This window comes from Alosa pseudoharengus, unplaced genomic scaffold, assembly GCF_046254945.1.
Source record: "Alosa pseudoharengus isolate Yale_2024_CS ecotype anadromous, Long Island Sound unplaced genomic scaffold, YU_APseudo_1.1 YU_APseudo_1.1_scf_21, whole genome shotgun sequence".
Lineage (NCBI taxonomy): Eukaryota > Metazoa > Chordata > Actinopteri > Clupeiformes > Clupeidae > Alosa > Alosa pseudoharengus.
This window is the reverse complement of record NW_027468674.1, coordinates 20,790,270-20,807,787: the sequence shown is the minus strand read 5'-3', so window position 1 is coordinate 20,807,787 and position 17,518 is coordinate 20,790,270. Positions and strand designations below refer to the sequence as shown.

General features: G+C 39.4%; 1 protein-coding gene and 1 long non-coding RNA gene across 2 annotated transcripts; one reads left to right on the top strand and one right to left on the bottom strand.

The window, feature by feature from the left end:
* The first annotated feature begins 3,656 nt into the window (after positions 1–3,656).
* On the top strand, positions 3,657–4,865 carry LOC143138479 (uncharacterized). Its single transcript, XR_012990229.1, has 2 exons — positions 3,657–3,779; positions 3,927–4,865. It is a non-coding gene; the product is annotated as an uncharacterized LOC143138479 (long non-coding RNA).
* A 3,731-nt stretch (positions 4,866–8,596) lies between these two features.
* On the bottom strand, positions 8,597–16,619 carry sar1aa (secretion associated, Ras related GTPase 1Aa). Its single transcript, XM_076298124.1, has 7 exons — positions 16,530–16,619; positions 15,898–15,969; positions 13,770–13,889; positions 13,437–13,502; positions 12,057–12,160; positions 11,787–11,918; positions 8,597–10,685 (listed from the first exon to the last, which is right to left on the bottom strand). The coding sequence occupies exons 2-7, from the start codon at positions 15,953–15,955 to the stop codon at positions 10,569–10,571; spliced, it is 597 nt and encodes a 198-aa protein (XP_076154239.1). The 5' UTR covers positions 15,956–15,969; positions 16,530–16,619; the 3' UTR covers positions 8,597–10,568.
* Between the last annotated feature and the right edge of the window lie 899 nt (positions 16,620–17,518).

The window sequence follows — 17,518 nt, the reverse complement described above, 5'->3', positions numbered from 1 at the left end:
CGGGATGTGGTGTAATATTTCACGGCAAATGATGTGTGGGCAATAGGCAACAAATCAAGTGCACAAATGGTAAAATATGAAATATAGCTCATGTAAAGTAAATCTATAAAATATGGCCATTTTCCACGACGAAATTTGGCATGCAGGGGGTCATATGAAAGCTCAAAGACTGTTTCGGGATGTGGTGTAATATTTCACGGCAAATTATGTGTGAATAGGTATTAAATCTAGTGCATAAATTGTGGAAATATAGCTCATGTAAATTAAATCTATGAAAAATGGCCATTTTCCACGATGGAATTTGGCATGCAAGGTGTCATATGAAAGCTCAGAGACTGTAGTTTCGGGATGTGGTGTAATATTTCACGGCAAATAATGTATGGGCCATAGGTATCAAATCTAGTGCATAAATTGTGGAAATATAGCTCATGTAAATTAAATCTATGAAAAATGGCCATTTTCCACGATGGAATTTGGCATGCAAGGTGTCATATGAAAGCTCAGAGACTGTAGTTTCGGGATGTGGTGTAATATTTCACGGCAAATAATGTATGGGCCATAGGTATCAAATCTAGTGCATAAATTGTGGAAATATAGCTCATGTAAATTAAATCTATGAAAAAGGGTGATTTTCAACGATGGAATTTGGCATGCAAGGTGTCATATGAAAGCACAGAGACTGTATCGGGATGTGGTGTATACAGTATTTCACGGCAAATGATGTATGGGCCATAGGTATCAAATCTAGTGCATGTACTGTGGAATATGAAATATAGTTCATGTAATGTAAATGTAAGAAAAATGGCCATTTTCCACGACGAAATTTGGCATGCTGGGTGTCATATGAACGCTGTGAGACGGTAGTATCGGGATGTGGTGTAATATTTCACGGCAAATGTTCTGTGGGCAATAGGTATCAAATCTAGTGCATACATTGTGGAATATGAAAAACAGCTCATGGAATTTCAATTGTAATAAAAGGGTGAATTTTCACGACGAAATTGGCCATACATGGTGTCAAATGAAAGCTCAGAGACTGTATCGGGATGTGGTGTAATATCTCACGGCAATGTGTGAGCAATGGGTATCAAATTTAGTGCATAAATTGTAAAATATGAAATATAGCTCATAGTGATGTAGTAGGCTACTCGAGTCCGGTCTCGAGACCAATTTCTGCTTTCTCGGTCTCGTCTCGGACTCGTTCCTTCAAAGACTCGGTCTTGACTCGGTCTCGGACCACAGTGGGAGGAGAAGGACTCGTAATTTCAGACCGAGTCCTCGAGACCAACGCATGTTTTATGTTCATATAAAAAAACACACAACACATAGCAACAATAATAATAAAATGCAATGTTGACCGGCATTATTTGAAAATGACATCCCATGGTGCAATGCAAATATACTGCCGTCAGAGCCGTTTATCTATCTCTATGGCTCTGCTGCCGGTGAGTGTCTGTAGGTCAACATAGTCCATATTAAGACGTTAAGACTGCTCCTCTAAACAATTCCCAATCTAGCTTAGTCTGTAGGCCTAATGGTTGATTATTAACTGGGGTGATATTAAATTATGAATATGAAAACATTTTTTTATGGTCTTGGTCTCGACTCGGTCTCGACTCCTAAAGGACTCGGCCTCGACTCGGACTTGCTTCCTCAAAGACTCAGTCTTGACTCGGACTCGACTGTATTTGAAAACCAACAGATTCGGTCTCGACCCTTCAAAGACTCGGTCTTGACTCGGACTCGGCATAGGCGGTCTCGTCCCCATCACTATTAGCTCATGTAAAGAAGAAACAGAAAAGTTTCAAAATCTGCCCCCCCCCCCCCAAACAAGTGCAATATGAACCGATTTATTTGACAGAAAGGAAACTTGACTACACCGCATTCTGAATGTGCGGCCAACTTCAGCTTCGTCCTGGCGGGGATGGTTCTGAACTATGGGGTCTGGAAGTGTTAAAGGACAATTCCGGCGCAAAATGAACCTAGGGGTTAATAACACATGTGTACCGAGTTCGACCGTTCGCTGGGATTTATTTTCATGCTAGTCGAATGTGACCAGTTTTATTGCAAACCGCTAATTAGCGTTTAACGCTAGCCTTCGGGGCACACGTACAGTAAAAAGAAATCGTTTTTTTTATACCACTAACAACTGCAATCTGCTCTGCCCTCCACCCAGCCCTCACCCACACTGAAAAAAGTGATTTTGACATGTAGTAATTTTTTCTTAAATGAAACTGTATTTATATACTCAATTTGTTTGTGTTTTGCAAAAACTCATTTCAGATAAGTAATATCTGCAAGAAAAAAAGGGGTTTGCTTCAGATTTGTTTGTGTTTTACAAAAAACTAATTTCAGTTAAGTAATATCTGCAAGAAAAAAAGGGGTTTGCTTCAGAGGCGGTGCTGCGCATGCGTTTATTTGGCTGCCAAAAGATGATTGTCCTCCATTTTGCAAACGGTTCCGTTGGCTTGAAGAGATCTGCACTTGAAATCTTCGCTTTTGACTTAACGGTAAGTGGTATATTATTAAACGTCATTTGACAGTCAGTTTACCATTAGAAATTTGGAGTGTCTTTAATTGCCTTATTTGACACGATAGAGCTGTTTTCTTGAATATTTAAGAAATCGTCTAGCAAGCTAGCTAAAGTTAACTTTACCTAGCAGTTCTACTCCAATATAATGTTAACTGGGCTAACAAGTTCATCTTAAAGTTTACTTTTATTACCTCCTCGACGTAATTGATTGAATAACTTCAAAATGAATATATACCTTAATGTTAGACAATTTAGGTCGTTGAAACTCAGTGGACCCAAGTTTGTACAATTAACATTAGCTGCTAACTGAATTGGAACACAGATCTTGCCTGAAATATGGTTGACCTTAACGTTGCTAGTTAGCTAACCGAACACGTTATGCAGCAGACCAAACACGTTTTCACCGACCCCTGTGGAGTTAACTGACACTTAACTTGTGCAATGCCGAGTTTGCAAAATACATTTGTTTGGAGACTCAGAATGCAGGCCAAGGTACATGTAAAAAGGAAAGAAATAGGACGCATGTTTTGTGAGTGATTAGGTCAGGTCATAACTCGGACAATGTTGGGCAAAAGTCACATTTACGCTAGGTTTAGAAACGTGTTTATTTATTCTGTCAGTAATGGAGTACCACTATTTTCTCAATAATGTCATCGCCAGCGCTGAATATGCATGGTGGTGGTGGTGGCATTTCTCAAACTCAACAGCAGTGCAAGATCTGGACAGGCTGATGCTACGCACCTGTTAAGCAGATATTGGTTGAACATTTTATTTGTTCCATGGTGTTGAAATTCGAAATGTTTTCCCTTCAAGGGGACAGTCAGACCAACAAGCAGGGCTGTGTAGCTATTGTTGGTAGATTGTAAGATAATGTGTCAAATGTCAATTAAATGAAGTGTCAAAATCGTTTGATTAACTAGTACCATTTGTGTATGTATTAAATAAGTATATTTCGTAAATGTATACTTTATATTTATATTATAAATGTGTTTCTATCCTCTTTAGTTACAGGTATTGAGAAATGTCCTTGCCTGATGTCGTTATACTCAATTCCTGTCAGAATTTAAGTCTTGTGCTGCTTCGTTGGGACGTGATTATGTGAGTACGTGAGTATTGTATTTTCACAAAATAATTAATATCCCTGTATCTGAACAGACAGAGACTGTACATCTGAGGAGGGAGGCAGCCATCAAGACCCCGTGCCTTTATTTTGGTGAAGATGATGATTCTCTCATACATGTACATGGTAAGTAACACTAACCAAGGGCATGTTGAAATTGCAATAAAAATTGCATTTTTATGCCAATTTTTAAGCCAAAAACCTTTAAGCCAGCTCCCAGCTCGTACCTTTTCTCAAGCGTCATCCTAAAGCAGCTTTTTAAATTTTGTACAGGATATCCATGGCAAGGAGGTGTCAAGAGAAAACCACCCCTTGGAACATGAGGACATCGGCATCGTTGTGGATGGAGGCATCATTTTGGAGGAACCTTGGTCTGTTGCACAAGGCTGTGCAGTGAAGCCAGAGACTTTCTAATGAGGAGACACAGCACTCAAAAAATCCTCCAATCATGTGTTGTGAACTCTGTGCTGGAGTAAGGTTGGTGTCGTGAAGCCTTGCGCACGCGCATTTCTGCCAAATAGGATGCCCGATGAGTGCCAAAAAAGCATTGCATTATGGCTGCCGAGTGCAGGGACTTGCCTAAAAGGACTTTGGTGAAGCTAGGGGTCATATACACATTGAATCAATGTTGAACTCTTCAATACTATTACAAATTCATGCAAAAAGTTGTCATTCAGATGGATGGTGATAAGCTCCTACCCAAGGTTCTCAATCTTAAGAACCAAATCATTAGATGGGCAAGTGGGCCACAGTCATGATTGATTTGATTTGAAAGATTCAATAAATGGTTGTGAACCTTTCTTTCTCACTGTCTTTCTCTCATTCTTTCTTTCTCACTGTCTTTCTCTCATTCTTTCTTTCTCACTGTCTTTCTCTCATTCTTTCTTTCTCACTGTCTCGCTCATTCTTTCTTTCACTTTCTTTCTCTCATTCTATCTCAGCACATTTACTTACGCACGCACACACAAACACACAAACACACAATCACTCACTGGTAAGGTGTTTGGCTTTGGTCAAAGGTTCACAACCATTTATTGAATCTTTCTTTCTCTCTTTTGGTGCACACACTCTCTCTCTTTGGCACTACTGCCTTTGCTTTTGCTTTGGTTTGAGAGCGGGAAAATTATTATTTTTTAAAGCAAAGGGTCCCAATGTGTGTTCATATGTGTGTTTCTGTGTTGAACATTTGTTTTAATAAAGACAGTTATACCATTTCTGTTTGAGATTTAAGTTAATACTATTTAACCTGAATTTGAAGTTTAACTTAATTTTTACCAATGAAATTATATACAAATATTAAGCAAATTCAACTAAATATATATGGCTGGATGTAGCTAAATTAAATTGAGTGCAAATGGTTACCTAAAAAAAATTAAGTAATTCTTGCATTAGAGAATATTAAGCAAATTCAACTAAATCTATATGGCTGGATGTAGCTAAATTAAATTGAGTGCAAATGGTTACCTAAAAAAAATTAAGTAATTCTTGCATTAGAGAATATTAAGCAAATTCAACTAAATCTATATGGCTGGATGTAGCTAAATTAAATTGAGTGCAAATGGTTACCTAAAAAAATTAAGTAATTCTTGCATTAGAGAATATTAAGCAAATTCAACTAAATATATGGCTGGATGTAGCTAAATTAAATTGTGTGCAAATGGTTACCTAATACTAATTTTTACTCAAAATATTTGATTGGAGTTTGCTTGGCTTGATTTAGTTGTAACTACTCTATTTAGTTTAGCTTAAATTGCAAGAAAATATTAAGCAAATTCAACTAAATCTATATGGCTGGATGTAGCTAAATTAAATTGAGTGCAAATGGTTACCTAAATAAAATTAAGTAATTCTTGCATGTCATTTTTTTCTGGAAAAAAGAGACTCATATGTGAGATTGCTGTTTATAGACTTCAGTTCTGCATTCAACACCATAATACCACAACAACTCATCTGCAAACTTGACAAACTGGGACTCAGTACCTACCTCTGCAACTGGCTACTGGACTTCCTCTGTCAGAGGCCTCAAGTAGTACGTGTTGGCAACAATACCTCAAGCAGCATCACACTGAGCACAGGGGCCCCCCAAGGCTGCGTGCTCAGTCTGCTGCTCTTCACCCTGCTGACGCATGACTGCACTGCAACCTACAGCAACAATCACATAGTGAAATTTGCTGACGACACAACTCTGGTGGGTCTCATCACCAAGGGCGACGAGACTCAATACAGGTTGGAGGTCGACCATCTGACCACGTGGTGCAGGGACAACAACCTCCTGCTGAACGTCAGCAAGACCAAAGAGATTGTTGTTGACTTCCGGAGAGGTCACACCCAACACCTGCCACTGACCATCGACGGTGCTGTGGTGGAGAGAGCGAGCAGCACCAAATTCCTGGGGGTGCACATCAGTGAAGACCTCTCCTGGACCACCAACACTGCATCACTGGCGAAGAGAGCTCAGCGCCGCCTGTACTTCCTGCGGAAACTCAGGCGAGCAAGTGCTCCACCAGCCATCATGACCACATTCTACCGAGGCACCATTGAGAGCATCCTCTCCAGCTGTATCGCTGTGTGGGGCGGAAGCTGCACTGAATACAACAGGAAAGCCCTGCAGCGCATAGTGAACACAGCTGGAAGGATTATTGGTGCTTCACTCCCCTCCCTGAAGGACATTTACACCACCCACCTCACCCGCAAGGCGACCAAAATTGTGAGTGATGCAAGTCACCCCGCTCACAATCTGTTTGATCTACTGCCCTCTGGGAAGAGGTACAGAAGCCTGCGCTCCCGCACTACCAGACTCACCAACAGCTTCATACACCAAGCTGTTAGGATGCTGAACTCTCTCCCTCCTCTCCCCCCTCCACCCTCAGCTACATAACATCCTGGACATTGGACCCACAATGGCCGCCTGCACCACTCCACTTGCACACTTGTACACTTTGCAACTTGTTGTTGTTGTCCTGAAAACACAACACTTCTGCTGCTCTTACATAACTTGCACCACTATGCCACTTTATTTCTTACTTAGGTCAAACAGAACTACCTCAGCCTTTTATTGGTCTGACTTTGCACTAGTATTTTATTTTATTGACTGTCTATGCACAATTTCAACCAAATTTTGCTGCTCTTATTTTTTCATTATATGTGCCCTCTTATTTACTTATTTACTTACTTTTTTGTTTACTTGAATGTTATGTTTGTCTGTGGACTTAAAATTGGTAAAATATGTCTTGTCTCCACCGTGGGATAGTGAGAAACGTAATTTCAATCTCTTTGTATGTCTGGAACATGTGAAGAAATTGACAATAAAGCTGACTTTGACTTTGAACTAATGTGTTTCTTTTTAATAAACTGCCTGTACACTTACAAAGTTCTCAATGCTTCAGTTTACATGTTAGAGACCCTCATTATGCTACTGTGTAAGTGTGGTGCTATTTTGAGCCTTGTTAGTGGTATAGAAATAGCGATGACTTTTTACTGTAGGCCTACGTCTGCCCCGAAGGCTAGCTTAAAACGCTAATTAGCGGTCACATTCGACTAGCATGAAAACAAATCCCAGCGAACGGTCGAACTCGGTACACATGTGTTAACCCCTAGGTTCATTTCTTTATTTACATTCTCCTCAAACCTATTTAACACTTCAGGCTGGCACAGAAGGACTTCACTCAGAAATCATCACCCCGCAAGCAGACTACAAGAGTCTCATTATTACAGTGCATGAAAATGCACTGTTCTGTTATCCGAAGTCTTCTTCTTCCCACCAAATTTCTGCGTCTAATTCAGCTTTAACCGTTTAACGTAGAAACTTCGTTCAAACTTTGTAACGTAGGTCTTGAAAAGGACACTTGGGAAATGTATTTTTCACTTTTGTAAACTTTTTGAGATATTAATAAAAAACAAGCTTATTTTTCCCCATAGACTTAACATTGGGCTGATGACATCACAATGGGCTAATTAACTTGATTTGCACCTGTATCAACTTCCAGCTGCTCAACTAGGACCCATCAAAGGGCCAGTTAAACTGATTGCACCTGTATAACTGCTTTTTGCTCAACTAGGCCAACTCTCTCTGTCTCTCCATTCTACAAGGATATAAGGGAACATTCCATCCAACTTTCTATCCATTCATCCTCTTCAAACCATTCACTCATCCACCCATTAAACTATCCACCAACATCCATTAAACAATCTGCCTATTAACATCCATTCAACTTTCTGTCTATCAACATCCATTACACTTTCTACATTCAACTTTTAAACTATATACTCTGTCTCAGGCTTTAAGCATACAATCTGGCTCTCTTAAGACTACAGATTCTGTTCAACTATTTCCTCTGCCCACAACTGTTTCAAAATAAATGTCCTCACTACAATAATTCACTATTAAATAATTTAACTATTTAAACTACTCAACTATTTAACTGTTAACATTTCAACTGTCAGTTGTTATCAACTATGACTCCTGCCAACTGTTTCCAAATAAAAGTTTGTTTTACATTTTATGTTAATATACAGTATGTTTATATTTTCATGCACTGGTAATTTCCTCGAAATTACATTTTCTAGTCTTACATTTGATATCAACAGTAGTAGTGACACTTTGTATAATGTGTGTAGCATCAAGGATATTCATAGCACATGATAACCTTTCCAATCATGAATTCTATTTAAAATGATAATCCAATATCATTAACCAACACAACATGCTAGTCTTGCTCTTCCTTGTGCCTTTGAAATTGCTGTAGATGATTATTACAGAAAGATTCCATTAGCCACAAGCAGCTGTATGTTGGGAATAATGAGCAAGTATAATGAATGAGTGCTAGGTTTAGAATTTTCTAAGCACTCACATCTTCAATGCCTTGCTGACAACATGAATAATGACTCAAGTTATACTTTTTATACCCACAGTGGTATATAGTAATTAAACAGACAACGACGACTTGATGTTTAAAATAGGTTTATGATATTTATCACAATCTGCTTTAATGGATATCTGCTACCAGTTCAATGACATGAACCGTAAAATAAAATAAATAATTAATTAATTGAATAAATAAATAAATAAATAAAACCAAAACAAAAAAGGAAACAAATTCAAAAACAAACTCATATCCCATAATACAATATTTACAATGGTGTCAATAAATAACTGGTACATCATGGCTGAAGGACCACTGACGAACAAGCCGCCAAAGTTACTCTGCACTGCAGGCATACTCTCAAATCTGCTGTACAACAATCTCGATAAATAACAGCAGATAATCAAAAAGTTCCTGCAGCACGTCAAGCTTAACCCTTAACTATATATGGAATTCATATATCAGACAATATGAACAATATCTACAAGACATATACACTAGGTAAAACTTTTTTTTTCACATTTCAAAACCAACCTTCGCTCCTAAATAGATTTCATACATACAGACAAAAAAATTAACACTCAAACAGCTAACCGTACAGCAGCGCAGAACTGCGATGACTTCTGAAGAACAATTCACTCTTAGCGTAAATGTGAGGGTGCTTTGACCAGAGCCCTGGATGTTTAAGTTGACATATTTGAGTAAATAACTATCTTCAAGTGTCTGTGAAAACCAAATGTCACAAAAAATAATCTTCACCTGGACTGGAATATTCTAAATGTAAGTGCAGACGCCACACTGCAATTTTACTGCCAGTTTGACGTCTTGAAAAGGCAAAATTATACGGCCACAATTGGGAGTTAGGGAGCATTTTGACATTATCCAGGGAAAGTTTTCAGGTCAAAGGTTCCAACAAAATTTTGAGCATTTGAATGATGATGCAACAGGGAGCACACATCACTCTGAAGTATAGGACAGTCTCTTACCAGCAGAGACCCCATGGCTTCAGGCTTGCCATTGGACATATGCAGATAAGTGAAAACACTATCAACATGTTTCAGAACTCTGGTCATGAGCATATCAGCATTGATACCACATAGGAAGATGTTGGACGTAAGAATTATAAGTTATTATTATGGTGCTGATGTTATGTCCTCGCATGACTGGACTCGTGTACTAGCTATGCTACCGCCTACGGCAAAGTAAAACTGGTCATATCCCAAGGTCATCACGTCGACAGACTGAATCTTCTGCCTCAGACCTATGACGAAATGTTAGCTTCATCCATGAGCCAAATAGTTTCAATCCACGCTGGAGAATTCTAATCTGGTCCATAGAATAGGAATAGTGCCCTGTCTTTTAACTGACCCAAATGAACAATGGAATTATCAGCATCTATAACTGGCAGGCATCGGGATGCCTGACTCTAGTCTAGACATTAAAACATTTCGACAACAAATCGTGACTTCAATAAAGGGTTTCTGTAATATCACCTGGACTGGCCTTGAGTAGTTCTTAAAGTGCTTCTTCTGTAACTACTGCGTCATCTATGGTCCCTGTATCACAATAACCACTATGTAGTGTCCATTTCCAGCCATTAACCCTTCCGCTTTTACAATCCCAACCACATCAATCACTTTTATAATGAATTGGACTACGAGGTCTACTTGGTCCACCATATCTACCATCTGAAAAATACTGCACAGGTCATCATACTGCTTGCCATTTCTTAGGCCATAAAACTTGTAAACTGTGTTGGGGAACCAGTCACGTTAACACTTTTGGTCGATCAAAAACAAAATACCAAAAAACTTTGTCAGGAATACAACTAGAACATGAAAGAGGATAACTGCTATGGTAGGCAACTGTTGTGAGCCAGAGCAGGTTAAGACTGGGGCACAAACCACTATCGTTTCTTGGTCACCATCAAAACAAATAGGATAGGGGACGCCATTTTGGTGTCATTCTCCTTACCTATTTCCCCTCTGTGAAAAGAGTGCACAGGGAAAAAAAAAACACGTACAGAAGGGGAAATCAGGTGTTTATCCAGCCCTCAGTCAATGTATTGGGAGAGCCACCGAAAGCCCTCGCCGTAGCCCTGTTTCTTCAACACACTGCACATAAAGACCTCCAGGGGGCGCACATTCAGCTCTTTCAGCGAGACCGTTCCCTAAGGGTGAGATAAAAGGCATGTAATACACATACATGCATACATACAAATACAGTTTACAATTTCGTTGCTATTAGCTGATTTTACATTTGTCTATGATGAGTGCACCCCAAGTGGCTCTTGAATCAGTCCTAGCTGAGCTATATTGTCACCAAATGCTGGAAAAAGTAAAAGCATTTTTATTTAGTGTTCCTATAACATTACTATAATATTTTGTATCAAAATGCTAGAATACTATAGTTATATTTTTCGTAAGGAGTCATACAACATGAGGCTGCAAAGAATTGCGTCTTTGGTGCCATTAATTTTCTGCATGGCACTGTCTATTGACTCGTCTAGAACCCGCCTAGTTGCGACCTTGGCGAATCTCTTTGCAGCTCTTCTATGCTGCATCGATTACCAGTGTTTATTCAGTCCTTGCGTCCTGAACTAAGTATTTCCTAAGACAAGAGAACTCATTCTGTCATTTATTTATTCTCTTTCGAAGATTCCGGAGAAGGCTATTTACTGTAGCCTCCCATGCCTGGACAAAGATTTTTCTCTGGGGCTGAACTTTAAGCACCGCGAGTCCTCGTCACTTTTATTTCATTTTTCACTTTAATGTTAGTGTTGCTTACAGATGAAGTCTGATTAGTTTTAATGGCAAATCGAAATAATTAAACATGTTTAGTTAAATTAGCCTAACCTGCTTTGCCATTGCGAGTGAAAAATGCATTTCTGTATCACAACCCTGCGCATGTGGGAAATATAACAATGATGCCTGAGAGTGGGAAAGTAGTAAACAAATCCAAATGCAAATTACATATTCTCAAATACCATTGACTTATTTACTGTAATGAAAATCATATTAATAAATACAAGAAAAAAGTGGGCTACAATAGGTGGTTGCCACAGGGGCAACCAGGTGATGAGCAGGTTGCCACTTGTCACAATTTGGTTGCCAAGGGCAACCGTTAATGTCGAACCCTGTTCATGGTCATAGATGTAGCTCTGTTTCCATGTCAACCCCTGAGAGCACCATTCCAAGGAATGGTGTGACTGTACTGAAGTCCTGACATTATCTGTGAAAGCCATAACAAATTACAAGAAAAGCAATCCTACCTTTCCTGTGGTCTGGCCATCGAGAGCAAAGGCCCCTCTGAGGCCGCCTTCGCTGACGGCTTCGGGGCGGTCAATCTTGTTTCCTAGAATCAGGATGGGCACGTTCGAGATGGTCTCATCCGTCAGCAGAGCCTTGGGAGGGTTGACAGATTTAAGCCTCAATGTGATTTTTTTCTTCTAAAGATAATTATTCTGACCTCTTGCAGTACATGGTTGGAGAGAAGATTTGAGCTCATTCAACAACTTTTTTTACAGCTCTAAAGCACTTACATCAAGTTCAACTTTGGACTCAGCCAAGCGTTCATGATCCGCGCAGTCCACAAGAAAGACCACTCCATTAACAGCAGGAAGATAGTTTTTCCACACTCTTCTTGCTGAAGAAGAAAAGACACGTTCAGGACTCAGAGTTCACCGATGAAGAATGTAAAAGGGCAAATGACCTTATATCTGAAGCGCACCCTCATAAGTGTCCCTGTTCCCAAGATCCAAGGCAGAAATTGTTGAATAACTGCAGTGCATTTCAAAGACACTTAAAGCCTGCTTACACACATCGCTCACTAAGGTTAGATAATTCAATTCAAAACGTCTGCTCTGTTAAACCCACAAAAAATCCAGATAATAATAAAAAAACATTATCAAAAGAACTGCATTCATATGGTCCCTTAAATTCCATGACAGATAATGTGCAAAGACGGGCATCGAGAAAAATGAACTAATTGAGCAATATGGCACGAGTTAAAGAATGGTAGGATTATGCTGACATTGGGGGCCTGTGTCTGAATCTTAGTGCAATTCCATTCAATTTATTTCTATGGCACAATAACATTTGAATGTCTTTAGGTGCTTCATAGAGCCCAGCTTGAACTTGTCTTTTAGAACTCTTAGGTACAGACAGAGACCTGTCATCTCGAATTCTGTTCTTAAGGATCTTTGGTACCGAGTAAATCAGGGCCTCTCTATATAGGTCTGAAGTAAAACAATGCTTTTGGAACCACTACATTCTAGTCTGACTCATTAACAATCAGCAGAATCTCCAACTAACAAAGCTGCACCCCAACTCGGCATACCTAGCTAACATATTATATATAGTATATATAGTTATATAGTATAATGGGTACAATGCCAAGCACAGGAATTGTTAACATTTGTCAAAGTACTGATTCACTGAATTGTATTGTTGCAATCTCTTTTTACAGTCAGGCTATAAGGGAGTAGGTTCCGCCACACATAAATAAAAGGGTCAGGATAACACAATTAAGCCCTGGGGATTATTTCCATTGTGGTCCCTTGGAGGGGTGGATGGGAGGTTCAATTCCCGGTTTCCATCGTTGTGCCCTTGAGCAAGGCACTTAACCCCAAGTTGCTCCGGGGATAAAAGCGTATGCTAAATGAGTAAATGTAAATGCATTGTATGTGATTCGGGCCGAGGTCATACTATTCCACCTGATCAACATGTTGATTCGGAAGTGTGAGGAATTAACATGTACATTCAGGCAGGTAATTTATTTTGCTCATGAGCTCAAATACCAACAACCTTTCAGCACAATAACTGACTATTTTAACTGACTAAATAACTGTATATTTTAGGTAAGATAGATGTTAGAATTGTACTCATTAGTCTAGGACTGTAAATGAGGAAGTCCATCTTACCTTGCACATGACCACCGAGATCAAATGTGGTGAATGTCATTCCTGCAATTGTCAACTCTTCTGATGCTACAAGAAGAAAAAAAAATACATTCAACAACAAACCCTCAACCATTTGAACTTGATACCTACACAAACAGTGGAGTGGATGAACAATAAACATATAAATGTGTTGTGGGGAAAGGCTTCAAAATTAGCAACCAATATGCAATTCTAGAGCTATGAATATATCAAAACACTAGGATGCAATGCAACTGATAAATCTTACTACTCTTTAGGATTCACATCATAAATGTAGTTCCTCATACACTAATTAGGATCAGAAATCTTTCTTACTTGGATGTAATGTTGGCACATGCTGTCCAAGCCTGTCATCCTTCAGCATGTGCAACAATGTTGTTTTCCCAGCATTGTCCAAGCCCAAGAACACCAGCTTCCCAGACTTCTTATATAAGCCTAAGCGTTGATTGAATTGAATAGAGAAGACACTCAGTTTAGACAGTATACAATGTTGGGTCGGTTCTCAAGCTAAACATGCATTTTTTCATGTAGCTAATATGCAGGGGCAGAGCCAGGTGGGGGGCCCAATGTGATAGTTGGGCATGTCAGCATAAAAAGTAGAATTGTTGGTTACACTTTACTTGACAGTGTTGACATAAGAGTGACATGATGACACTGTCATGAATGTGTCATAAACAAGTCATAAACGTTTATGACATAATGCTTCTGTTATTAAGTGACATTCGGTTTTTGTCATAACAAGTTAGGGTTAGGTTTAGGGTTAGGGTTAGGTTTCATGTGTCATGACAGTGTCATGTGTTCATGACAGTATCATGTCACTCTTATGTCGATACTGTCAAGTAGAGTGTTTTCTTAGCCAAAACAAGAGTTTTACACTGATTTGATGTTGGCCAAATTATTTTTATATAATTATGTCTATATCCTATATCTATGGGTACGTATTGCGATGCTATGCATGTCCTGCATGTCTTAAGAACCAATTGCTTCAATTGTAGGTTGTTCTATCCATGCATATTTAGCCTATATATCAGGGATTCGGCAGGTAATTTTGGCTGTGGGCCAGTATTTTCCTTAGCCAGAGAATTTAAAAGCTGCTATTTTTGCCAATTATGGACTATTTAACACGGAGCCTGATTTATTCTAATTGAACTTTGAATATAGTCTACCTTACTTTTATTCTTAAATACTTGGTTGCCCCTCCTCCTGTCATAACCTAAGCTACAATGTTTATCGTTTGCCTACAAGAAATATTTACATGCAGAGTGAGGAGCGAACTACCGCTAGGAGTTAGCTGGGAGAAAATGTCTTGGTCATAAAGTCTAAAGAAGGACATTTACAGCAAAAAGTAGAGCCTACAGTATAAAGAGGAATGGAAAAACACAGTTTCATAAATGCAGAGCCTGTGTGTCTGATTTGCAACAATGCTGTCGCTGTTTGAAAGGAATATAGCCTAATATCAAATGGCACTACGAGAAGCGGAACCTTCAAGGAGGCACGAGGAGTAGGCCTATGCACAGAATAGCAGGATCCTAGTGCGTTCTGGTGTTCTTTGTCACGCATGCTTAAACATGCATCTGCAGTCTGATTGGTGAATAGGCTATTTGGAAATCGATATTGTTTACAGAGTAACAGAGTAAAAACAGCAACATTGAAAATAATAATATCAACACACAAATGTAAAAATATAGTGGTAGTAGTAACATCAACGTCCAACATCAAGGCACATCAACGTCCATAAACTAACTTAAAAAGGTGGGTTTTAAGAACGGTTTTGAATTGTGAGATGGAGTCAACAGTGTGGATGTGTGAGGAGAGTTCAACAGTTTGGATGCAGCATAGTATAAGGCCTTTGCTCCCATTGTGGTGAGCCTGATGTTTGTCAATAATCAGCTGTAGATGATCATAGTGAACGAGGCTGTAGGCCTATAAGTCTTTAGGAGTTCTGTGATATATGGAGGGTAAAGGTTATGGAGGACTTTGAATGTCGATCCGTTGAGAGACAGTGTAGCTCTATCAAGAGAGGTGTAAAATGCTGGGAGGACTTTGAACGGGTGATAATACTGTAGAGTTTTTGGATGAGTTGGAGGCGATAGGATGAGTTTCTTTGGGATGCTTGTCAGGGTTGCATTGTAGTAGTCAATGCGTGATGTTACAAGGGTGTTGTAGTTTGGTACTTCATCATGTTAAATTGCCTATTTTCAATTCTTCTTTACATAAAATAAGCAGTTTAACTATTAATCACGCATAATAGTGTTGAATCTAAGGCTTTAATATGTATTTTACTTTTCACGTGCTATTTTTATGTGCACCAGCCCAGCCACCCCATCAAAATGTTTCTAGAATCGCCACTTTTGATATACCATCTACCTGCTCTGTAAGTGATGCACAAAGCTACTAGCGTTACCGTTACAACTACGGTAACATGTTAGCTGCCTTTACTTACCTAAAAACTGGAGCACACCGCTAAATCCCTTGTAGATCCAGTCAAATATAAATGACATGTCGCTGGAAACACCTGCAAGACATCATTGCGATTGTTTTCATTTACCAAAAACTGACGCAATGTCTAAAATAAGAGCTCTGACTTCGAACAACCTCGTTAGAGTATCCTAGCTATCTCATGTCAACTGCGCCTAACATCTTAAGTAGGGTTAGCTCCATATCCAAGCTTTGCATCCAGACAAGTAAGCTGACTGGCTAGCAAGCTTCCGTGCAGAAGGAGACCCTTGTCTCCTCCAAGAGGTTTCTGAATCCGGTTGATGTTAACGCTTATATATCAGACACTTTCTCAAGTTAGACACGTGGAGGAAACATATCAAGGCATTCATCGAGAAGACAGAGCTTGGATTATGGTGCATAAATCCTCAGAAAAGCATAGCGTATCACGTCCCGCAAGTTAACGTTAGCTGTCATCTTAGCGATCATGTATTTTGGTACTGTTAGCGAACGAGCTAACGTTACATAGCTAGCATAGGTTGACTTTTCAAACATTGACCTTATTTTAAATACATCCTCCACTCAACGTGACACACAAGGCAAAAATAGAGATGTCGAGATTACGATACGATAACTAACCTTTTCCACTCCACAAAATCCTCGTCACAAATAATTCAGTCAAACTGTCTTGGTCATGTAACCTGTTAGCTACGATCGTACGGAACTATGCTACTGTACCGGGATCTTCTTTGGGCAATGGGTTATTCATCAACTTCATAGCCCATGACTGCCACCTACTGTCTCGGAGTTTATACTGCAGCAAAGGAACAACATGAGGTCCATAAAATAATTTCATTTTCTGTGTGAAAACTAAACTGAGAAAGCTTTTGAAAGAGGTCCATAAAAACACTGATAGGCCTAAACTTAAGTAGCCTACACTTTTAAGAACTACTACGAGTATTAGGCCTATCTTATGTTATCTTATCTATGAGGTCAACATTGGTGCCACAGCCTCCATGCCAGAAAAGTGTGAGAAAATATGAGAGGTTGGACTCCATCCCCTAATGGTTAAACTGTAGATTGAGTCAGCCAGTTCAAGTTCCTTAGCATTAACATCACAGAAGACCTTGGGACGTGTACACTAGGTCTGCGCAGGACTGATTTTTCAGTCCCGCGCCCGCCCGCTCCGGCAATATTCTGCCCCGCTCCTGCCCGCTCCCGCATGCCTGTCTCTCTCTCTCTCTCTCACACACACACATATACACACATACAGTGCCTATAAAAAGTATTCACTCCCCCGCCCTGGATATTCCCCCTTTTGCTGCTTTTATAAATGGAATCAATTTAATTTATGATAATTTACAAAAAAAAACTCTTTAATGTCAAAGTGAAAGAAGACTTCTACAAAGTAATGCTAATTAATTAAAATATATAATACAAAATAAGTAGTTGCATAAATATTCACCCCCTTCAAGTAGTAGATGCACCTTTGGCTGCAATTGAAGCTTTTTAAAGCTAATTAAAGCTAGGATTGAGGTCTGGGACTCGGCCACTCAAGAATATTCACCTTGTTAAACCATTTCTGTGTAATTAGTAGTATTAGATAACTTTATTGTCCCGTGGGGCAG

Bases quoted from the DNA above. Each gene is read 5' to 3' on its own strand.
- sar1aa (XM_076298124.1), bottom strand. From the start codon at position 15,955: ATGTCATTTATATTTGACTGGATCTACAAGGGATTTAGCGGTGTGCTC. The intron at 13,890-15,897 runs GTAAGTAAAGGC...ATCAACGCTTAG, and splicing joins CGGTGTGCTCCAGTTTTTAG to GCTTATATAAGAAGTCTGGG. The intron at 11,919-12,056 runs GTAAGTGCTTTA...AACCCTCCCAAG, and splicing joins AGTCCAAAGTTGAACTTGAT to GCTCTGCTGACGGATGAGAC.